Below are 17,905 nucleotides of genomic sequence, written 5' to 3'. Positions count from 1 at the left end.
TAACTACAAGAAACCTGAAGGTCCAATTAACCCTCAACTTTGGTGTGTTCTTAGTACAGTAGTGCAACCAAAATTCTAATAAAAGATTTTTTTAATTTCCTAATGCATTACTGTACATACCTCTCAAACATAAGCAGATGAAATAAGGAGACAAAAAATTTTCATCTTGCATTGAAACCTCTGTTCCAGGTTGAAATACATATTTTGAGTAAATGAAGCAGAAGCTGGAAAGATGGACGAGTAAGGAATAAATAATAAGATGATTTAATATTCACCATAGAAAATATTTATTATCAAAACCATAGTGTGACCAGAGTATAAATAACATCCACCTACATAAGTTTGAGCTTTCAAGAACCAACTTCCTTAATTCAGTTTTATATGCTCTAAATTATTCATAGTAATATCAGATACCTCCAAATTCCTTCACGTTCACTTGTGAACAAGAGAGATCCCACAGTCGTCTAAGATGTTCGGGATTACCAGCTTCACTGGAAGGCTGTGTAGATGTACAGTTTTCAAAGTAATTGCCCCCACTGCTAATTTCAGAGGACAGAGCCACATATACCACAGTGTCTGAGCCTTGCTGAGGAGTCTGCAAATAAAAAAACTAACATAAAAAATCTTATTTCCAATGCACCACCCCTTAAAAGATATGGAACTTGGACAAAAAGAACTTGGACAAAAAAGTCAGACTGATTGCATCCCAACAGTGGATTAAAAATAAACAAAAGGTAGAATAACTTCAAAACTATGTGACTACAATAAAGTTTTCACTTGTCGAAATCCCTCAGACTTTGTTACAACCATGATTTAGTGAAGTCTGAAAGTATGGCCTTAGTGTATGTAGATTTACAGCTTTTATTAGCCTACTAGTTTTACTTTTATAATATCTATACCAGTCATCCCCAGGTTTTTGCTAGGGTTACATTCCAGGGCCCCTTGCAAAAAGCAGGGGAAACCCATTTTTCACTCTTTAAGGCCATTTTAAGACCTTAATAAACCCTCCTCATACTGTTAAAAACATTTTCCACACTCTTATAATGCTTTTCCACAACTCTACTAGTTACACACGATTTATACTACATGTATATGTACACAGCAAAATACGGTACATGAGGTTAGGCTAGCAAAGCCTAGCTCATAGGTACAGGACTAGAGTCCACTGTGCTACTGTTTACACATTCACTGCTGTACAAGCACAATGTAGAATATTTTAAGGCTACAAGGCGTAGAAGATTTCTCTAAAATGTTACGATATAATTTTAAATAATTCCATATAGGGGAATCATTTAATATACTCACTCCAATGAAACTTAAATAATAACGATGACAATAAATTAGATGTAGAGTATATAACAAAGAAGACGATGATACAGGATTACTGCAAAGTCAATTGTAGGCACTATTGTTGAATGACTGAATTTAATAAGTAACATCTTTAAAGAAAGCATAAAAACCCACACAAAAACAAAATAATACTCGTACACGTACAACTTGCAAGACACATACCGTATTGGAACTCTACAAGGGGAGATGCTGTCTGGACTAGCATCACTCTCTTGGGTGATACTACGCTACATGGACCAAACAGTGACTAGGATATAGATTAAGGACCATGAATCACGACCTCTGCTTAAAATTTTTATTTTTACACAAGTGCATCCCATTCCTTACTTGACCATTTTTTGACCAGGGTACCTATTCATTTGCTTTTCCTTGAAGAAATTGATGAAAGATATTTAAGCTAGTCATTCATAAACTTCTTGATCACGATTTTCTTTGATTCTGTCAGAAAGAGAAAGTCATCTCTTCTGTCGATGATGTCGAAAATAATCATTTGCTGGAAGTTTTTCCAAGTTATATTTATTGTATTTGTCTGTTTGTTTATATATTTGCAATTCTTATGTTAAGGATATGCTGAAAGATGCAAAAAGTGCCAAGAGACAATAGCATAATATGCCTAAAGTGTAAAATTTACTCAGAAAATTAGCTGATGAGAATATATTATGCGAGTATTGTCTTAATCATATTTCTTGAGGGCTAGAAAGGCTGCCCTCATTTCCAGGAGGTTTATGTGGCACTGCCGCTCAGACTAGGACCACAGTCCGGAGACTGTGTGGTGCAACATGTGACCCTTCTTTTGAAGCATCTGTATAGCGCATCAATCCAAGGGGAGGAGAGAGAAGGTCTACTCACCTGAGGAGATTGGTGTCTAACACCAACCAACTCAATTCTCTCTTTTGCTCAGACCATATCGGAACCAGGAGGTTTGGAGGGTCTTTATGTTGAGACCAAGAGGTCTTCAGCTGGCATAGGAAAGAATGGATACGAAAACGGCCATTGGGCATCAGCTTCTCTAACGAGGACAGGTAGTCCAGTAGCTTCAGCCGCCGGTGAGCTGGTAGCATATCTTGTATCAGAAACGGGCTGACTGCCTGCTTGTTTTTAGTTTTGTCTAAGGATGGAAAGACTTTGCCTAGCTTTGTGTTGATATTCGTTCCGAGATATACCAGGTTCTGCATAGGGAGCAGAAAGGACTTCTCTCGTTTTACCACAATCCTCAAATCATGGCTAAACTCAAGAAACATATCTCGATGAAGGGGAAGGATTTCCACAGAGTCTACCAGAATCAACCACTCGTCTAATTACCTCAGTAGCCGAACGAATGCTATTCTTGAGACAAGAATGACACCAGGAAAAAGATTCGTATGAAGGCCTGAGGTGCGGACAGGGCGAAGCATAGCACTTTGAACTGGTATACTGTATCCTGTTGTTAAAGACAAACTGTACAGTAGATACTTCCTTGATGACTGTTGGGCTGAGATCTGGAAGCATGCGTCCTTGAGGTCCAGCGTTATCATGAAGTCCGATAGTTGGATGGCCTGCCTGACCAATTTTAGCCATCGCCATTTTGAACGGAGTTTGTTGAACAAACTCGTTTAGAGCCGAGAGGTCTATGACTGGTCTCCAGCCTTCAGAAGCCTTCTTGATGAGAAAGAGTCGACCATAGAAATTCAGAGACCCATCTTGGACCTCTTGGAAAGTATTCTTATCTAGCATAGTCTGGATCTCAGATTGAAAGGCCTACTCTTCTGCTGATCCTATTGTATAGGAGCTCATCATTGCTGGACTGCAGGTTAAAGGAGGAAGAGAGAGTGAATGGGACAAGGTATCCTGCTTAGAGGACGAAGACCAATCAATATTCAGCCCCGTGGAAACCATCTCTGCCACATGCTCTTCAGACCTCCTCCCACTGGTGGACTGGTCGGAGGAATACTCCCCCTAAAGGAGGCGACCTCATCTTCCACCTTTGCCTCCTCTACCTCTCAAGCCTCAGTTGTGAAAGGACTGCTTGGGTCCTTGCTTCCTTGATGCAGGTTGTCTTTGGGTATGGGAGCCTTTCTTCTGCCGAGTCAAATTACCGATGATGATTTCAGTGGCCGAGGTGCCCTGGAGAACAGGCAACATGTCATCACCCTATGAAGAAGGGAGTCGTAACTTATCTCCTTCCATCCCTCTGCTACTTCCTTGATGTCCTCCAAGTTAAAGAGGGAGGAGCCATCCCTTGAGTTGCGAAGCTTCATTGCCTCTCACCAAGGTACCTGCTTCCTGAATTTTGAGACGACGGAGTACTGTACCACCTTTTCAAAACTCAGCCCAGTTGACCCGTTGGTTGACGATGTTGTCGGTGAAGAATTCCACCGTCCTGGCACCTGAAAGGAGGAACATTGACATAGCTTCCTTCTTCTGGTTGAGGGAAAAATCTTCATTCTTGAAGAGATACTCCACCATCCCCAACCAAAACTCCAACCATGAAGCAGCCTGCAAAGAGAACTTTGAAAGCCACTTCATGCTTACAGCATCAGCTGCTGATATCATCACTGATAGCAATGCCAACTTGTCTAAAGGCATGTTCTGGGTTAGAGCCAGTATTGCCAGATCCAGAGTAAATGGTGATGGATCATCCTCTGATAATTCGTAGTATTTCTTCTGCCGAATGTATGGAGGAGGAAGTAAGGGAGAGGAGTTGATTGAGCGTAGTGACTGCGATGTTCCAGCTACCTTGGCATATGGGCTCTTCTTTGCACCATTGATATCCCTGGACCAAAGCAAGGCTACCTTAGTCTTGGTGGGTCTAAGGGTGTCATATAGAAGGTCAAGAACGGTGTCCTTTCCTTCCACAGGAACTTGATTCAGTTTAAAGGTTTAAAGGGTGCTCATGATTGGCAGAGGTAAGGGATAGTGACCTTGCCCTATCAACCAGAGCAATGCTCTAGAGACTGACCATATATGCATATGATCAGCACCCAAGACCCATATCCAGCCAAAGCTAGGACCAAGGAGGGCCAAGCAATGGCTGCTGATGACTCAGCAGATAGACCTATAGGGTCCCCCAAAACCCCATCCTTAGATCACAAGGATGGGAAGGTTGCAGACCTAAGAAACTAACGATTCTGAGTGGGACTCGAATCCCAGTCTAGCGTTCACCAGTCAAGGACGTTATCACATCGGCCACCACAACCGGAGTTGATTTTCCTGATGCAGGTAAAAACTGGTAGGTGAGAATGACCATTAATGGGAGGTATATCAGTTGTTGTTTGCGGATGATACTGTACTGGTAGCAGACACAGAAGAGAAGCTTGACCGACTAGTGACAGAATTTGGAAGGGTGTGTGAGAGAAGGAAGTTGAGAGTTAATGTGGGTAAGAGTAAGGTTATGAGATGTACGAGAAGGGAAGGTGGTGCAAGGTTGAATGTCATGTTGAATGGAGAGTTACTTGAGGAGGTGGATCAGTTTAAGTACTTGGGGTCTGTTGTTGCAGCAAATGGTGGAGTGGAAGCAGATGTACGTCAGAGAGTGAATGAAGGTTGCAAAGTGTTGGGGGCAGTTAAGGGAGTAGTAAAAATTAGAGGGTTGGACATGAATGTAAAGAGAGTTCTATATGAGAAAGTGATTGTACCACCTGTGATGTATGGAGCGGAGTTGTGGGGAATGAAAGTGATGGAGAGACAGAAATTGAATGTGTTTGAGATGAAGTGTCTAAGGAGTATGGCTGTTGTATCTCGAGTAGATAGGGTTAGGAACGAAGTGGTGAGGGAGAGAACGGGTGTAAGAAATGAGTTAGCGGCTAGAGTGGATATGAATGTGTTGAGGTGGTTTGGCCATGTTGAGAGAATGGAAAATGGCTGTCTGCTAAAGGTGGTGATGAATGCAAGAGTTGATGGGAGAAGTACAAGAGGAAGGCCAAGGTTTGGGTGGATGGATGGTGTGAAGAAAGCTCTGGGTGATAGGAGGATAGATGTGAGAGAGGCAAGAGAGCGTGCTAGAAATAGGAATGAATGGCAAGCGATTGTGACGCAGTTCCGGTAGGCCCTGCTGCTTCCTCCGGTGCCTTAGATGACCGCGAAGGTAGCAGCAGTAGGGGATTCAGCATTATGAAGCTTCATCTGTGGTGGATAATGTGGGAGGTTGGGCTGTGGCACCCTAGCAGTACCAGCTGAACTCGGTTGAGTCCCTGGTTAGGCTGGAGGAACGTAGAGAGTAGAGGTCCCCTTTTTTTGTTTTGTTTCATTTGTTGATGTTGGCTACCCCCCAAAATTGGGGGAAGTGCCTTTGGTATATGTATGTAGGTAAGTACCTGGAGGAAGACCTAGTCCGAGTCTTTCTGCTCCATGGGGGGGATCTTAGGGCTGGAGGATGCTGATAATACACCGCCCTAGTGTTCTGATCTGTCGTGAAAGAGGTCTTCCGCATCCAAACTCACATTCATTGGAGCTCGGGGCAGGTTCGGTCATCAACAGAATGGCTAGCCAAGACCAAAGGGAAAGGCCACAGCTTTCTGGTCTTGTAGTTGCAGACTTGTGAAAAGAAGGACCAGCTGAAGAAGTTGACGGCTCTACCCTTGAGTGCCAGTTCTTCGGTATGGTTTTGAGATCCTTCCTATGCCATGATTGGCTGGAGAAACCCTCAAGAAGGGAGGGAGCTTTCCTCCGAGTTGTTTCCTTCGGTTGATGGACTTTTGGAGCTAATGGAGGACGTACCGTTGTCTGCGTAGAATCCGAAGGTGTGTTTGGTGCAGCTCTATTGGAGACAACCGATAGGAGTCGGTAAAAGAAATTTCCCTGGGAGATCTCAGGCCTCTGCTTGTCCTTAGGAATAGGGAGTCTGCTGAAGGCTGGGGTCGATAGACGACGTCTCCTCTTCCTTTGCGGGTTGATTGGGACAATCCCGAAAATATGTTGCAGTCTAGTATCCTTCTCAAGAGAGCTGTGGCGAGACGTTCGTCGTAGGGGCCTCTGTTCTTTCAGAGCGCTGCTATGCCATGGATCTACAAGAGGGCTTGAGACCTAAAATTCCGAAAACCACCAGAGGAATCAAGGGAGTATCCGGAGGAGGAGCTGCTGGAGGCTCACGAGTCGCCATTGAGCATTCCTGCCTTCCGCAGATACCAGGTCCGAAAACCAAGTGTCCTTCAAAAAGGATCGAGCTTTAAGAGGAATCATCCTAAAGTCTTTTTTGCCTTCGGCAGTGTTTCAAGGAAAGGTGTAGGTTGGTTGGCTGGAATGCTAAAGTCCATTCCTTTCCTTAAGTTTGTTCAATTTACTTGCCTGCTGCTCATTGTTCAGTTGTGTCATCAATTGACGAGGTGACCGTTGACGAGGCAAACGCTGGTGAGGTGAATTCTGGTGCGCCAAGCGCTTGCATGGTGACTGTTGCCAAGATGAACACTAGTTTGGAGAGTACTGGTAAAGCAAATGCTGGTGAGGAGAGTGCTAGTGGGGAGACCTCTGTCAAGATGGATGCTGGCGAGGTAAGCGATAGCAAGGCAAGTGTAGATGACTGCTACCTGTCTGAAAGCACTCGGGTAATGTGGTGTGTGACCTAGTTGGCTGCATACAGTGAGAGAGAGATAGTGCGACTACCGAGGTAGTGCATACTGTACTTTAGGAATCAGCAAGGCCAAAGGTTTGTAAGGGACCGAGTAACGTCTTGCGAACTTGCTACTCTGGACTAGAGATGAAACTGAAGATGTGGTAAAAGTCTCACAAAGGAGAGGAGTTTGCACACCTCCCTTGCTGAGAGTAGGTGGATGGGCGTGTTCCCCAGCGAGGTGAGAACTTGTGTCAGTTTGCTCATAACGAGACGAACTAGGTACTGACGGAACTGATTCACGCTAACGTGAATGCAGAATGGTGGGTTCTACTTCGTAAGAGGTAAGAAACTTGGGTGCTACTCCCGAAGTAGGCCTAGCAAGATGGTAGCTGTTTTGCTGTGTCCTACGGACGCAACTACGAAAGTCTTGCTCTGACAAGCTACACTACAAAGAGCTAGATGGCGGCAGGGAAGTCTCTCTTACTCACTTGTGGAATCCCCTGGGAGGCAACCATTCAGGAGAAGGGCACTGAACTCGTTGGTGTGACGGGCGATCATTGGCTGAATGAGGTGAAAACAAACTTTGCATACCCTCAGCCTGCTGAGAAGACTTAGGATGAGGGCGGGCATTGAAAGCAACAGGCCGAGAAACCTAGCCGCAGCTAGTTTCTGTGTTCACCCTCAAGGGATCCCCCCAACGGGACGACCCAAGGGGTACTCGACAGCCACTGCTCTCGTTCAACTACTGAAATAGCAAGAACAAAAGGAGGAGCTGAGACTACTGCGGGCAGAAGTTTTTTAGACCTACGTCCTTCGGAACTATAAGGGGGAACCAAAGTCTTCTGGTGGGGAAGCGGATGCTTTCTCCAGCTGTGTCCCTGTCCGCAGAGCCTCAACAAGCCATTCCTTAGAGGGGAACCCTAAATCCCCAAGGCAGGCCACAGCTGTCGCAAAGCGTCAGCAGCAAGAGACTCCCCTACATTTGTGGGTGGCATTGCTCTGACCTCTCCATAAGGTTATATGGGGGTCAAAGGGCCACCACTTTTACTCGAATGGTCCGCAGAGGAAACCGTCTGAGCAGTCAGAATGACAAGATCGAGGCGACGAAGAAGGAAGTCTGGGCTTCTTTCCCTTCGAGTATGAACCCGAAAGGAAGAGTTCCGGTTGGACTTCATCTTTCGTCGTCTAGCAAATAAATGCCACTGAGAAGATGGCCACTCCCTACAGAAATTACATGGAGACTACAGCTCGCATGAATGGCCCCCGCAGGTAGGACAAAGGTTGTGAGGGTCTATCTCTATGACAGACAAAGGTGCTGAATGTGAGCCCTTCCACACCTGGACAAACCCGCATGGTTCGATCTCCAACATACTTTCACTCTGAAAAAGAAAAAGGTTTGGTTCAAAGAATTAGCCAGTTCATAATGAAAGTTAACGGGAGAGACGAGCAGGCATCTCCGATCTCTTTCGAGCCAAAATGAAAAATGGCGACATTTGACCAGTGGGGTGGCAAAGTCTACACCCCGCTAACTAGTGGTGGGTAGTAATACTTCGCTTAAAGAGTCTTTTGGCTAGTTTTCAGCATTCGCCAAAATAACATCCACTGTAAAAAGCGAATGGGTTAATATTCGTGGCAGAATAATAACAAATTTTAAAAGTAATTTGTATTTTTCCTAACCATACAAACACAGGTACCATCCACCCCTCCCAAAAGAGAGGTGGTGTTGAGGGGAGCCCTGTCCCTGCAACAATGGCTGTCCCTAAATCCCCAAGGCAGGCCACAGCTGTCGCAAAGCGTTAGCAGCAAGAGACCCCTACATTTGCGGGTGGCATTGCTCTGACCTCTCCATAAGGTTATATGGGGGTCAAAGGGCCACCACTTTTACTCGAACGGTCCGCAGAGGAAACCGTCTGAGCAGTCAGAATGACAAGATCGAGCCGACGAAGAAGGAAGTCTGGGCTTCTTTCCCTTCGAGTATGAACCCGAAAGGAAGAGTTCCGGTTGGACTTCTTCTTTCGTCGCCTAGCAAATAAATGCCACTGGGAAGATGGCCGCTCCCTACAGAAATTACATGGAGACTCCAGCTTGCATGAATGGCCCCTCCCAGGTAGGAAAAAGGTTGTGAGGGTCTATCTCTATGACAGACAAAGGTGCTGAATGTGAGCCCTTCCACACCTGGACAAACCTGCATGGTTCGATCTCCAACATACTTTTACAGTGAGCCCTCGCTACTTCGGGGTTCGACCATCGCGGATTCACCACTTCGCGGATTTTTTTCATAACGCATGTATATACATATATCGCGGATTTTCCGGAAATTTCGAAAATACCGCGATGTGACCGATGGTGCGAGATTGGAGAAAGTAAGGAAAATGGAATCATGATTGATTTTCAATACAAATGAAACTTTGAGGAGCAACAAAGATATCATTTGTTAGAGAGATAGAAAGAGGTAAGGAATGGGAGGTAGTGAAAAGTAGCCCACAGAGAGAGAGAGAGAGAGAGAGAGAGAGGAGAGAGAGAGAGAGAGAGAGAGAGAGAGAGGAGAGAGAGAGAGAGAGAAAGAGAGAGAGTGTGTGTGTGTGTGTATTGTTTTAAATGTAATAAAAAAAATTTTATAGGTAATAACACATTGGTGCTTATGTAATATCAACTGTATACTGTAGACGGTTTGAATAAGTTAAGAAATGGTATAAACGATACTTTGTTACTGTATTCGTACACTCTCAAGAGCGGTAGCTAGACGTCAGCTGATCTAATAACAGCCAAAAGTAAAACAAAAAGAAGTCAACAATACTCGATTTTTAAAACACACCCGAAATTTAAGAACAAAAGTACACGCTTTCTTAATGTGCAATTAACTATTTAAAGAGTAGCAATTTTCTAGAATAAAATGATGTTTCCCAAAAAATAGTGGTTTGCTGATGAAATCGGATGCCGTATTTTTTGCAACGATTGAAATGGATGTAAACTCGGCATAATTTTTTCGTTTCGTATTTAATTGACACTAAGAAAACTAATTTTATTTTCTTCATCTATATGTAAGTATTGTATAACACGAAGAGAGAGAGAGAGAGGAAGAGAGAGGAGAGAGAGAGAGAGAGAGAGAGAGAGAGAGAAGCGAGAGAGAGAGAGAGAGAGAGAGAGAGAGAGAGAGAGAGAGAGAATGAATCAGCTGTTGTAATGAATGCCGTGTTTTTCTTTCGTGAGAATTTCATCGCCACGACTATAACAACAACATACTGTACTGAACTTTACAGTATTATAAAGACTACTGTAATATGATAAAGTAAAATATTTGTAATAACCTATTTTATATGAAATGGGGCTATTTTTTTTGTTTAAAATTTACATTTACGTACGTAAAACAACTCTCTCTCTCTCTCTCTCTCCTCTCCTCTCTCTCTCTCTCGTAAATTGTTTTCCTGCTTTGCTACGTATGTATGATTTTATATAGATACGGTAAATAATATTTGTAATAACATTTTCTAAAAGCTTTTACTGTAATATCATTATTTATCACTTTCATCATGCGCGCTAAATGCCTTCGTTTGTTTACTGAGCGTACTTTATGACGCCGTCGTTTCAGGCGGCGTCATAAAGAAAATAATTTCATTTGGAAGTCCTAAGAAAAATTAAGTAAAACATTGGTAATAACAAAATCAACATACTGTACTGAATAATCAATATAATCGATGCAAAAACTAACCTATACACAGATGTGTAGTTTGTTTCTTCATTATGATCAGAGATAAACGTAAACAAAACATTGCTTGCCATTTTTTATCGTGCTTTTTGGCGTGTTAGGAAACGCATGATATAAAATCGCCTTTAATATTTGTGCCTGTTTTAGTTTAGGGTACTGTAGTACATGCATTGAGTGTTCTGTACATTAAAGGGTAGTTTGTTAACAGTACTACGTACAAGGGAAGGTTTTAAAAGTCTGAATATACATGTTAAATAAATACGTAAATATGGTGTCACTACTTCGCGGATTTTCACCTATCGCGGTCGGGTCTGGAACCTATCTACCGCGATAAACGAGGGCTCCTGTACTCTGAAAAAGAAAAAGGTTTGGTTTAAAGATGTAGCCAGTTTATAATGAAAGTTAACGGGAGAGACGAGCAGGCATCTCCAATCTCTTTCGAGCCAAAATAAAAAAATGGCGACATTTGACCAGTGGGGTGGCAAAGTCTACACCCCGCTAACTAGTGGTGGGTAGTAATACTTCGCTTAAAAAGTTTTTTGGCTAGTTTTCAGCATTCGCCAAAATTATATCCACTGTAAAAAGCGAATGGGTTAACATTCGTGGCAGAATAATAACAAATTTTAAAAGTAATTTGTATTTTTCTTAGCCATACAAACACAGGTACTATCCCCCCCTCCCAAAAGAGAGGTGGTGTTGAGGGGAGCCCTGTCCTTGCAACAATGGCTGGCTTTCCTGATCTTCAACCTCTTTTTTGGCTGAGAAGAAGAGTCGGCGGACGAAGAAAAGAACAACAAGGCGGAGGCGGAGGATGAAGAAGAAGAACGCGAACATTTCTTCCTCTTCCAAGCTCTAACTCCTGCCTCTGTAAGCAGAGCAGTCGAGGTCAGAGTGACCATCAATGATGACACTCTCCCAGGGGGAGAAACCACATGGATTGCTTCAACAGGAGCCACAACACTGGGGCCCATGTCACAGAGGAAGGCGCACTCATAAGGACACATGAGCCATCAACACGAGGGGCCGGAGGTACAACTATTGTCACAGAGGGAGGAGAAACGGACCCAGGAACCCCAATCACAAGGGTAGGGGTGACCTACAAATGGGAAGGGGTGGAGAGCATTGGTACTGGCTTTGGGATCAGGATCACATCAGGAACAGGGGTCACACACTTCTTTTTTTGACTTACTTTTATCCTTACCTTTCTCCGACTTGGGCCACCCCTGCACCTTGCTCACTGAGCCCGGGGGTAAACAACACAGACTTACCAACAGCTGGGTGCCCAGAGCCACAAGATCACAAATCTGCACAGGTAGTCTTGGAGTGCCTAAATGAAAGACCTTAAGAAACCCAATCCTTTCTTAAGTCAAACTTGTCGTCAACACCCTGCATGGACAAGGCAGAAGATCCCTGAGCCTCTGCAGGGGAGCCGCAAACACCCAAAATTCCCAGCGCACTGGAAAATCCTGAAAAGGAAGCCAATTTCGAACCATGCTCCCCTGGCCACTGCGGCATACTCCCTGGGGACCGATCTAGAGGCATAAGCACAAGGGCGGAAGCAGCAGACACACCTACCAAGGGGATAGCAGCGGCGACAGCCTTCGCTAATGTCTTCTTGAGCGTTGACCAGTTTGACTACGACGAACACCTCAAATGATTGTTCCCCTTCAGGCCATACACCTCCCAGTACACTGGAGGTCACAATTGACACTCGGCACAAGGGGATGCCTGAGTACAAACATTCCTCCCGACACAAAGCACAGAGGGAGTGCCGATCTAAAGCTGTCTTCGTCATGAAGGGGTTACAGCGTCTACCCTTCTCCTGGCAAACAAGAATTTCCTGTTTCCATTCCATCATATCCAACCCCTAAGAAAAAGAATCCACAGCTAGAAGAGTACAGCAGAGCTGTCAAAATAAGTTGAATAGAGAGCTGGATGAGAGGGGAGGAAAGACTTGGCACTGCTCTTTATCCATTTCAATGACCGATTCTGGTTTGTGCCATAGTAATCTCCCTGATTAAAGGACGAGAGTTTGTATACTGTAGGAACAATCATGTTTTACCCAACATTATCATTTCCAATTTAGTCATAAATGTTGGATAGAAAGGTGGATGAAAACTGATAATATACTGTATGAGACTAAAGTGATAATGAAAGAAAATGTGTTAACATGGCTTCAACTTAGAATATGGTATTCTAAAAGAAATGTAACTTCATCCCAGCAATTTACTACTGAGAGGAAAGCTTTAAAAATATACCACGAGAGAACTTAGTTTCTCATCTAAAAGTTAATAACATGAACACTAAAATAACATCACCTAAAATGTTAAATTTCTTTTCTTTAACAGCCAATAACCTTCATTAAACACTGATGGCATTAACAATACCTGTATGAAAATTAATAATTTTTGCTCCTTAATTGACAAAAAGCATATTAGAGCCAATGCTTAAGGCTTTCTGTCGTTTTCCCTTAACCCCAGCTACGATACTTTGTCTTTTAATTTTCAAGTTACTTTTGGCCTATTTTTAACCAGCTGCAAAGTTTCTCAACACTAGTTCCTGATTTCCAAACTAGGGTTGTAGCTTAGCTAATAATAATAATAATAATAAAGGGATTTTGACAAAGGAAAAATCTATTTCTGGGGAGATACCTGTGACGCCCAGTGAAAAGTCCTTCTTCACACTTTTCTGATATAAATACTTCCAAATATACCAGAAAAAGTTAAAAGCATGGAATGCAGAGGTTACTACCCTAGCGCGAGCACCCTGAGGGTGTCGTGTATAAAGCAGGGGCGTGTGAAAACCACTATTCACAGGCCGACTTCCATTTAGCTAATTCCTTCGTCAAAAGGGGATGGGTCGCTACAGAGGCACTAGCTACGTTACCTGAACCACACCACTGACGGCCGACGCGAGCGCCATCTGAACAACATCCTTCTGTATTGAACACGATGGCTTGGAAAGGAGAGGGAGGGGTTTCACCAGGCGTCACAGGTATCTCCCCAGAAATAGATTTTTCCTTTGTCAAAATCCCTTTCTGGGTCGACATGTGACGCCCGGTGAAAATGTACCAGAGAATGCCTTCCAAGCCCTAAATAAAAGGGAGTAAGTAAACAACATGTACCAAAAGTTATTATATTAAGGAATGTAAAATATATACAAGATTACAAAAGGTGCCATACTGGAACAAAGTAATAATATAGTATACAAAAAGGGCGATGCAAGGGGAGTAACCCTAGGTCCCAGCATCACAAAAAAACCAAAACCTTACATGGCTAAAATAGAAATGGTAACACGACATAAACTTAAAGGTAAGGCTATGCACAATTAAAAGGTAAGTAACCAAGGTAACGTAATGATGGCAATGTAATCTAGGGCTAAACAAACCACCCAGGAGAGCGGCGACGTGGTGAAAGTGGCAGGTAGGAGGGAGAAGGAGAGAGATGGATGAAAAGGAAGAACGGAGAGATTATTGAGGGGAGATGAGACTCCCAGCTGCAACCGTGGAGAATTTAAGGGCCTGTAAGTTCTTTAAATAGTGGCGTTTGAATACCATAGGGGATTTCCAACCCGTATACTTCTTAAGGTCATCAAAATCCATATTTTGAAAGTAATTGATGGAGGTTGCCACTGACTGGATATCATGAGCATGAGGAAATAATTCTGGGTTAGCTTGCTTAATAAAGTAAAGGATTTGCTGTCTGATGCCCTGAATGGAAATAGTGCCTCCTTGTTCTCTGACAAACAAGGGGCCAGACAAGCGGGTAGCAGTTCTAGCTAAAAAGGCCCGGAGTGTAGTGACTGGACACAGAGAAGTATCTTGGGGTTAGAGGGATAATCTTCCAAGGGGACCACCTGTTTTGTGGGTCCTCGTTTTTAGCTAGGAAGGCTCTGTCTGGGGAAATTAGGACTTCACCTGACGGGAGGAAATCTATATTTTCAGGATTACATGAGAGAGCTGCTAATTCTGAGATTCTAGCACCTGAGGCCAAGGCCGTTAAAAATAAGGTCTTCCTAAGCAGGGAGATGTAGGAGCAGGATTCGTTATCAGTGTCTGAAGCGAGTTTTAGTACGTCGTTCAGAGGCCATGAGACCTTTTGTGGACGAACCAAAGGTCTGAGCCTACCGCAGGCTTTCGGGACAGAGGAAAAGTAGGAATCCACTAGGTCAATATTGAAACCCACGAGGAAGATCTTCTTCAGAGCTGACTTAATCGTTGTTATAGTACTAGCTGCTAGGCCCTTGTCAAATAGGGACCTAAAGAATGAGATGGCCAGATTAGAGGTCATCCGAGAATCTTCTGAATGCTTTAGGAAATCTGCTAGTTTCTTAACGGCTGAATCGTATTGTCTAAGTGTAGAGTCCCTCTTGTCTGATTCTATGAAGAGGACATTTTCCAGGTCAATGTTCGCGTCCCTGTGGGATGCAAACTTCATGAAATCCACAAAGTTAGGGTTTGGGCTATCCTTGAGGCATCTGACACAGTCTGAGTTTTGACTACTTGGGTCAGCTTGGGGAATGGGATCCGGAAGGGACGGAGTTTCAACTCGAGTAGGAGAGGAAACCAACTGCTTTTTGGCCAGTTACTAAAGCTACTGCACCGTGGAAGGAGCGCAGTTTGTGTAAGACTTTCATGAGAAGATTCACCGGAGGGAATAGGCAAATCTTCTTCCAATGGTTCCAGTCCAGGGTTAATGCGTCCATAGCATACGCCTGAGGGTCCAGGTTCAGGGCCACATAACAGGGAAGTTTGTGGTTTAGTTGTGTCGCAAAGAGATCCACCTGGAGACCGGGAACCAGCCTGGATATCCACCGGAAAGAATTCGTGTCTAGAGACCATTCTGACTCCAGTGGTTTCATCCTGGATAGTGAGTCCGCTATCACATTCTGGACTCCTGCTAGGTGAGTGGCTGACAGGAACCAGTTCTTTTCTAAGGCCAAGGTAAAAATCGTGACCAGGACTTGATTCAGGTTGGGAGATTTTGATCCGCCTCTGTTTATGCAGTGTACTACTGCTGTGCTGTCTGAGACTATCCTGACATGAGTGGACCGTGGAGGGGCAGTCGCTTCAAGGTCAGGAAGACCGCCATGGCTTCTAGTACGTTGATGTGAAAGTGTCTCATGGAGGGGGACCAGGAGCCCTGAAACATCTGTTGTTTGTAGTAGGCCCCCCAACCACTGAAAGACGCGCCTGTGTGAATCGTCACTTGTGGAGGAGGAAATTGCAGAGGAACCGATTTGGAAAGGTTCTCTGGTTTTGACCATGGCCTGAGTCTCTTTTTTAGGATTGAGGGGATTTTGGAAATCTTGTCTCGTAATGTTGTCGTAGCTCTCTTTCTCCAAACTCGATTGATGTCTTTGAGTTTGGCTTTCAATAAGAGGTCTGTCACCGACGCAAATTGGAGTAAGCCGAGGATTCTTTCTAAGGCTCTCCGTGACACCTGTTTGTGCTTGAGGAAGTTCCTTGTCTTGGATGCTATCTCTTTGACTTTTTTGGGAGGAAGAGACAGCTTGTGATTTGCGAGGTCCCATTGGATGCCTAACCATTCGAACCGGCTTGCTGGTTGAAGGCGAGACTTTTGTAAATTGACTTGGAATCCCAGTTTGGTGAGAAACTGAACCACTTTGGTTGTAGCCTTGTTGCATTCCGGGACCGACTGGGCCCAAATGAGCCAATCGTCCAGATAGGCGATCACCCTGATCCCCTGGCTCCTGAGTTGTTCTAGCACTGTTTCCCCCAGTTTTGTAAATATCCTGGGAGCTATGCTGAGGCCGAAGGGCATGACTTTGAACGCGAAGGCTTTCTTGCCCAGGCGGAAGCCGAGGTAAGGAGAGAAGTTTCGTGCTACTGGGACGTGATAATAGGCGTCGGTAAGATCTATAGAGGTGGTGACGGCCCCACGGGGAAGTAAGGTCCGTACCTGAGAAAGTCAGCGTACGGAACTTGTCGCAAAGAATGTAAGAATTCAGTTTCGACAAGTCCAGAACTACTCTCAACGCCGATGAATCCTTCTTGGGGACTGTGAACAGGCGTCCTTGGAATTTCAGTGATCGTACCCTCTTTATCGCTTTCTTCTTGAGTAATTCTGTGGTGTACTCTTCCAAGATGGGAGTGGGTTTCTGGAAGAAGGTCACTGCCGGAGGTGGACACCCGTGTGACCACTTCCAGTCTAGGCCTTTGGAGACTATGCTGTGAGCCCAGGGACTGAAGGTCCATTGGTTCCGGAAAAGATATAGTCTCCCCCCTACCTGATTCACTTCATTGCATGGAGGTGAATTTCGATCCACATCCTCCGCTTGGACCCCTGGTTCAAGGTCCACCTCGTTGACGGAACTGACCTCTACCCTTGTTGCCTCCTCTAGAGTATCCTCGAAATGAACCCGAGGTCTCGTAGGATGGGTTTAAGGCAGGGGAGGTCATCCAAGATGCCATGGGAGTTGGTTGGGTACCTTGGGGTGCCGGGAAGAACACAATCTGTTGTGAAGGGGCTGCCTGTGGAGAGGCCGACTTAGAGGTAGAGGGAGTCGATGAGTGAGGGCCTTGGGAGTGATGAAATTGGCCACGGTTTGATTTGTATGGGGTAAAGGATCTTTGTTTCTTCTTAAAGAAAGGTTGTTTTACACTTTCGAACTTTCTTTTGTTTGAAAGGCCCCATCTAACCTGCAAGTTTTGATTTGCCCTCGCTGCATCCTGGAGGACTTTATCAACTTCTTCCTGAGGAAAGAGAGTCTTATCCCAGCAGGAGGAGGCTATGAGCCTATTTGGCTCGTGCCGAATTGATGCTTCGGCAAGAACATGCTTCCTGCAGTTCATCCGAGCTGTCCAGAAGTCGTGCAGGTCGACTTGGAACGTCTGGAGCAAATTCTTTGCAAAAACGTGGAAGAGGAGCTCATCATTATACAGGGAGGACAACATCTCTGCCGAAATGATGGAGTGAAGAGATCTGGCCAGTCTGTTTCTTGCGTCGAATTCAGACTTTAGAAGGTGATCCGGCAACTTGGGAGGCTAATCAGAGAAAAGAGAGGAGGCGCAGTCCGGATCTAGCTTCCCCACCGTAAAGGTAGCAGAGGCATTGTTCCAGAGGTCGGAGGGGCCTGAAACAAGCATAGAGGTGGGATCAGTCTCCTTAAGGACAGGCATAGGTGAGCCTTCCTTGGCTGATTGTATGGTTAATTCCGCCACCTTATCCACAAGTGGACAGGGGATGGACGGAGGAGTCATAAATATTGTGTACTGTATGCTCCTTTATGAGGGGTCAACTTAGAGTTGACGCAACCCCATTCAGCGAGAGTCCTGGCCCAGACAGCTTGGGCCTGCTCCT

At 44.6% G+C, this 17,905-nt stretch overlaps 1 protein-coding gene across 2 annotated transcripts in view; it reads right to left on the bottom strand.

The window, feature by feature from the left end:
* Positions 1–263: 263 nt before the first annotated feature.
* LOC137650425 (dehydrogenase/reductase SDR family member on chromosome X homolog) overlaps positions 264–17,905 on the bottom strand; it is an 833,317-nt gene continuing 815,675 nt past the window's right edge. For both annotated transcript variants that reach the window (XM_068383662.1, XM_068383667.1), the window contains one exon: positions 264–595. In XM_068383662.1, the coding sequence (XP_068239763.1) occupies positions 407–595 (189 nt within the window). In that variant the 3' untranslated portion in view covers positions 264–406. The remainder of the gene's footprint in view (positions 596–17,905) is intronic.

The sequence above is a fragment of the Palaemon carinicauda genome, chromosome 1 (genome assembly GCF_036898095.1).
Source record: "Palaemon carinicauda isolate YSFRI2023 chromosome 1, ASM3689809v2, whole genome shotgun sequence".
Classification (NCBI taxonomy): Eukaryota; Metazoa; Arthropoda; class Malacostraca; order Decapoda; family Palaemonidae; genus Palaemon; species Palaemon carinicauda.
This window is presented reverse-complemented; position numbering and strand designations above follow the sequence as displayed.